A 4,912-nucleotide genomic window follows, 5' to 3' on the forward strand; every position below is an offset into this window, starting at 1 on the left:
GGGGGGAACTTCCCTGCAGGATGTGTGCTCTGGGCGCGGAGGAGAGCGGAGGAAAGTGACGGAGGAGCTGAGGAAGGAGGCTCTGGGTCTGCCGGCTGCTTGCTGGGGGAAGGTGACTTGGTAGCAGAAGGGGGCTGGAGCCTTCCCCCCCCCCCCCCCCCCCCCAGCTGCAGGCGCCCCGTCCCTGCCTTGCCCGGGCTCCCAGCTGGCCTCTTTCCTCTTTCCGGGGAGGAGAGGGGCCCTGTGGCGGCCGGCCGGGGGGGCGGGGGGCGGCCCTCACCTCTCCACGGTCTCGCAGAACAGCACAATGACCTCCTGCTGCACGTAGTACTCCCTGGGCGACTTCACAGGCACCATGGCAGAGACGTAGCTGCAAACACAGCCGGCGAGTGAGGGCTGCCCGCCGGCCACGCGTCCCCCCGCCACCTCTCAAATGAAAGCCACGTCAGCTTCCTACGTGCACGCCTCCCAGCAGGGCCGTGTCTATTTTAAAGCAGGGTCAGCCTGGTCCAGTGCCTCCTGGCCCCCGGCCCTGCCCGGTCTGGGCCCCGACCGCCCACTTCTGCGACGCCCCTGCCCGGGCACCCACCCTGGTGAGCGCGTGAGAATCAGTGCAAGAATGAACGCGCGTGTGGGTGGGTGAACCACGGGGTGGGGGTGGGGGTGGGGGCGGCCAGGACTGGGCGGTGTGAGCATGGGGGCCTCACGGGCAAGTGACACTTTGTCCAAATGTCCCCCGGGGTGACAACGTGTTTCTTTCCTTCTGAGTCAGTAGCTCTAACTTTTCCTCGTTATAAAAGCTTATCTGGAAGAGGACACAGAAAACAACTGTCCGCGCTCCCACCTCCTAGAGAGAACCGCCTTTAACATCCAGGCTGGTTTCCTTCCCGAGGTCATCGGGTCACACGATGGACGGCTTTTACTAACTGGGATCACCGTGGTGTGGATTTGGGGTCCCACTGTTTCTCGCCTACTGCGAGCGTGTCCGCGCCTGTGGGAGCTGGTGGCGTGCCTGACTCCCGCTCCTGCACTTCTCCAAAGCCCTGCGAGGAGGCCCCCAGGCCCCACCTGTGTCCTCTGAGGAAGGAGCAGGTGACGGCAGCCCGTGGGGAGTGGGAGGGAGGCACTGGCTGGACAGCGGGCAGGAAGGGACAGGTGGAGCTCACGGCAGGTGGTGGTGCTGGGGGATGGGGGAGAGAGCACCCTGTGATCCTCACAGACCCCCCTAACCTGGGGAGGTGCCCTCGCCCTCATCCCAGGCAGCTGGAGCGTCCCCGTGGCCCAGAAGCCATGGCCACCTCTCCCTTGCTCTGCCGTGCCCCAGATCTGAGAGCATGGAAGTGATGCTCGGGTGTTTGTGGGGTGAGTGGGTGAACAGGTGGGATCAGGGGGCAGCTGGCGACCAACAAGCCCCATACGGTGAGCCCAGTCACCAGGGGAGGTGAGGCAGGAGGTCAGAGGTGAGAGGTCAGAGGCAGGAAGTGAGGCAGGTGGCCAGAGGGGGGAGGTCGGAGTCAGGAAGCGAGGTGGGAAGCAGAGGGTAGAGGTCAGAGGTGGGAAGTGAGGCAGGAGGTCAGAGGTGGGGGGTGGGTCAGAGGCGGAGGCGAGGCAGGAGGCAGAGGGGAGCAGCAGAGCCTCTGGCGGGCGGCACGTCCACTCTGGGTGACGGCTACTTGCAGGAAGCTCCCGGGTCTTTAGCGCTGGGGTGCATCAGGGAGAGGCAGAGGGGGTGGGCCAGACCCCCGGGAAGGTCACCTAGCCTGACCCCCCAGCGGCCCCGCGTTGGGCCTCCGGGGTTAACTACGTGGACTGATGGCCCTGAACCGCCATCAGTGGGCGTGTGCAGCTTGAATACCGGGACCCAGGACGCGCTGCAGGGCTGGGGCCTCCCCCTCAGGGTCACCTCAGCTCGAACTCAGCAAACAGGACGTCGAAGTGCCTCAGCGCCTCCCTCATCTTCTCCGTGTAGGTGCTGAGGTCCCGCAGCGCCTGATCGCGGAGGGCGCCCCGCACGTCCTCCAGGCTGCGCGTCAGCTCCTTGGCCAGCGGGCGCATGGCCATGCTCTCCAGCTCGCGGTTCATGATGATGGAGCCGGCGGCCAGGCACTGTGGGCAGAGCACGCGGGGCGGGTCACTCAGAGCCTCCTGGAGCCCGACGGCCCGGGGTCCTTCCTCCCCCCACCCGGCTCTGCAGAGCCCGAGCTCAAGAGCCGCCACGGAGGGCTGTAGTGCCAGAGCCGCGGAGACCGTGATGCGGGACAGGAAGGCACAAGAGCGGTGGCTGGGCCTGGCTGTGACCCCCCTCCCCTGGGCCCCGCTCCCAGGAGCACCCTCGCCTCCTACTGTCTCCTCGCTCTGGGGCCAGCGGTCTCTCCTAACCCAGAGTAGCCACGGCCGCGACAGCACATACTCCCCCTGTGGCTGATAGGGTCCCCCACACAGACCCGGACGTGGGCAGAAAGGGAAGGCCGACCCACCGAGGCTCTTGGGTCTGGGGGCTCCATGCAGGGGCCCCGCTCAGGTGACTCCTGCCCCCTCCACGCCCAGCCCACAGACTGGGGGTGGGTGCCCGGGAGTCCCTGACACCACGTTGGGGTGGCACTCGGGGCCAACCGGGCTCCCTGACCCCACTGCCCTTTCTAGGCAGTAAAGACGCCCCGCTTCCACAAATGCTCACAGACCTTCCTGTGAGCCAAGACTCATCAGTGCGGCACGCCCGGCTTTTGGGTGATAAGGAGGGTCCCTCCGTGCCCGCAAATCTGCCCACACCTGTCCTGGGCTGTGGGAGGCAGGTCACAGGCCTGTGTGGGCTGCGTGCACCTCCCCAGCTTCTTCCACTCGTCCAGTGGCCTGGGGTACTCGTCAGACCCGGGTCCTGGCCAAGGGGCGGCCGCGCAATCCCCGCGTGGGGCTGTGGTGCTGTGGGACTCCCCTGCCCACCTTGGGCCAGCACCCATCACCGTCTTATCCTGTCAGCAGTGACCCAGAGGGGAGCTGGGACTACAAGCACTTTCCCGGGGGGCGGAGTGTGGTGTCGCTGACTTCCCACCCACCCTGGAGGGGAGCGTGGAGCTGGCTGGCACCGGGACCACATGGCAGAGACGGCGCCCAGTGCCACGGGGCCCAGGACCTACATCATGTCATGGCTCCACAGCTCCCTGCCCCTGGGACCCACTCGACAGCGGTGAGAACTGAGACCAGAGACAGGGCTAGCCTGCCTGGGGCCACCCACACCAACTGGGGCCTTGGCGAGGACACCCTCCCACCAGGCGGCTCGGGCGAACGGGGTGAGAGGGGTCAGGTGGGGGACACACAGGGCCAGGCCGTGCCCGAGGAAGACAGGGCATTCCCGAGATTCACTGGGAGGAAGGCAGAGACAGGCTGAGAACCCCAGCACGGCCAAGGGAGGGGTGGCAAGGTGCGGGTACGGGAAACAGCTGGCTGGGGTGAGGCCGGTCCGGCCACCACGGGTCAGGCACCCTCCTCTCAGGCTGCAGTCTCCTCGCTGGGAGATGAAGGTCAAGGTCTGAGGGGTGGAGGGGGTGGTGGCTCCACTGAGGCACCCGAACGCAGCTCCCAGCCCCCCGGGCAAGAATGACCCCTCCTGTCAGAGGGCGAGGGAAACACTGCTCCTAATTTAGGATTGTTGCAGGTAAGAACCACCTGGAGACCCTTCACATCTGGGGGCCTGAGAACCTCACAGAAATTGCACATGAAGCTTCGTGTCCATATTGGCCTATGTAGATCTGGAGGGAGCAGGTTCATGGCTTTCCCACACCTCCAAAGGGGCGTGCAGCCTAATCAGAACGTGCCGTCCGTCCGTAACCCACGGCGGGTGGGGCTCTTGAAGGGGGAGGGAGACACCAGGTCCCTGCCCCTGCAGGTGCACACAGGTGCGGCCCAACGCCCCACACCGTGACCCTGGACCCAGCTGGCTGCCCGCTACCTCGGCCCCAAACCACAGCTGGCCCGCCAGGCTGTCATGCCGGATCTCCTCGGGGAACTTGACGCAGAAATCCCGTGGGGCTCGGTCCTGGGGGATGCACACGTCCATGATCTGGTTAATGATGTTTAACACGTTGTCCTGAATCAGAAACAGAGAAAGGGCGCTAAGACACAGCCCAGCTGGTGGCCGTCAGGTACTGCTTGAAAAATATGAAAAACACATACAGTGCGTTTTCCTGTTCTTTGAGATCATGAGGGTGATGTGGCAATGGATCCCTGCTTGCTCTGCAATTGCTACAAAAAGTTCGCATGGTCCGGAAGCACCCAGAGTGAAGTCCCGCTCCCCCTTGCCCACGCCCCTTCCTCACACTCATGTAGCCAGAGCGCGGGCAGTGCTGTGCCTATTACTCTGTGATCTCCTCTGCTCACCGCGGGCCTGGGGGAGCCTCCCACGTCACCACGTAGATTTTTCCTCGCCCTTTGTACCGGCCGCTGGCCGTATGCCTTTGTCTTCCCCTGCTGACCCACGCCCACTCCCTGCAGCCGAGGCCACGAGGACTGTCCCTGAACACCTCTCTCGCAACACCTGTACATGAATTTCCTACGACAGAGCCGGAGAAATGGCACTGCTAGGTGGACAGGTACACAAAAAGTTCACTTTGAACCGCCACAAGCCTGTGTCATCCTGGGTCTGTTCGCAATACAGACAAGCTCTGCTGTCCGGGAGTAAGGCCACCGAGGGACAGTATGTAAAACCAGGCTTCTCAAACCCGCCACAGAGGACTCCAAGGCCTGTCCTGTGTGAGGGCCTCCCCCTGCACCAGTGACCACAGGGGCCGGGGCATCTGGCAGACTCAGCAACCAGGGCTGGGGGCAAAGCCACTGTCCTCTCTGAACCTCAGTTTTGTAGACAGAGCAGGCTGAGCATCCCCTCAGACTCTTCTCGAACCAGCAGATCAATCACGGC

General features: G+C 64.4%; 1 protein-coding gene across 1 annotated transcript; it reads right to left on the reverse strand.

The window, feature by feature from the left end:
• Positions 1-6: 6 nt before the first annotated feature.
• LOC121024631 (lateral signaling target protein 2 homolog) lies at positions 7-4,270 on the reverse strand. Its single transcript, XM_040466834.1, has 3 exons — positions 3,947-4,270; positions 1,904-2,106; positions 7-370 (listed from the first exon to the last, which is right to left on the reverse strand). Exons 1-3 carry the CDS (start codon positions 4,052-4,054, stop codon positions 277-279), a joined length of 405 nt encoding a protein of 134 aa, XP_040322768.1. The 5' UTR covers positions 4,055-4,270; the 3' UTR covers positions 7-276.
• Positions 4,271-4,912: the final 642 nt, after the last annotated feature.

The sequence above is a fragment of the Herpailurus yagouaroundi genome, unplaced genomic scaffold (assembly GCF_014898765.1).
Source record: "Herpailurus yagouaroundi ecotype Mexico unplaced genomic scaffold, PumYag 66511, whole genome shotgun sequence".
NCBI classification, from domain to species: domain Eukaryota; kingdom Metazoa; phylum Chordata; class Mammalia; order Carnivora; family Felidae; genus Herpailurus; species Herpailurus yagouaroundi.

What these genes read in the sequence shown, in the direction of transcription:
- LOC121024631 (XM_040466834.1), bottom strand. Translation starts at nt 4,054, where the DNA reads ATGGACGTGTGCATCCCCCAGGACCGAGCCCCACGGGATTTCTGCGTC. An exon ending in AGCTGTGGTTTGGGGCCGAG is followed by an intron (nt 2,107 to 3,946) that starts GTAGCGGGCAGC and finishes CTCTGCCCACAG; the next exon opens with TGCCTGGCCGCCGGCTCCAT. An exon ending in TTTGCTGAGTTCGAGCTGAG is followed by an intron (nt 371 to 1,903) that starts GTGACCCTGAGG and finishes CTGTGTTTGCAG; the next exon opens with CTACGTCTCTGCCATGGTGC.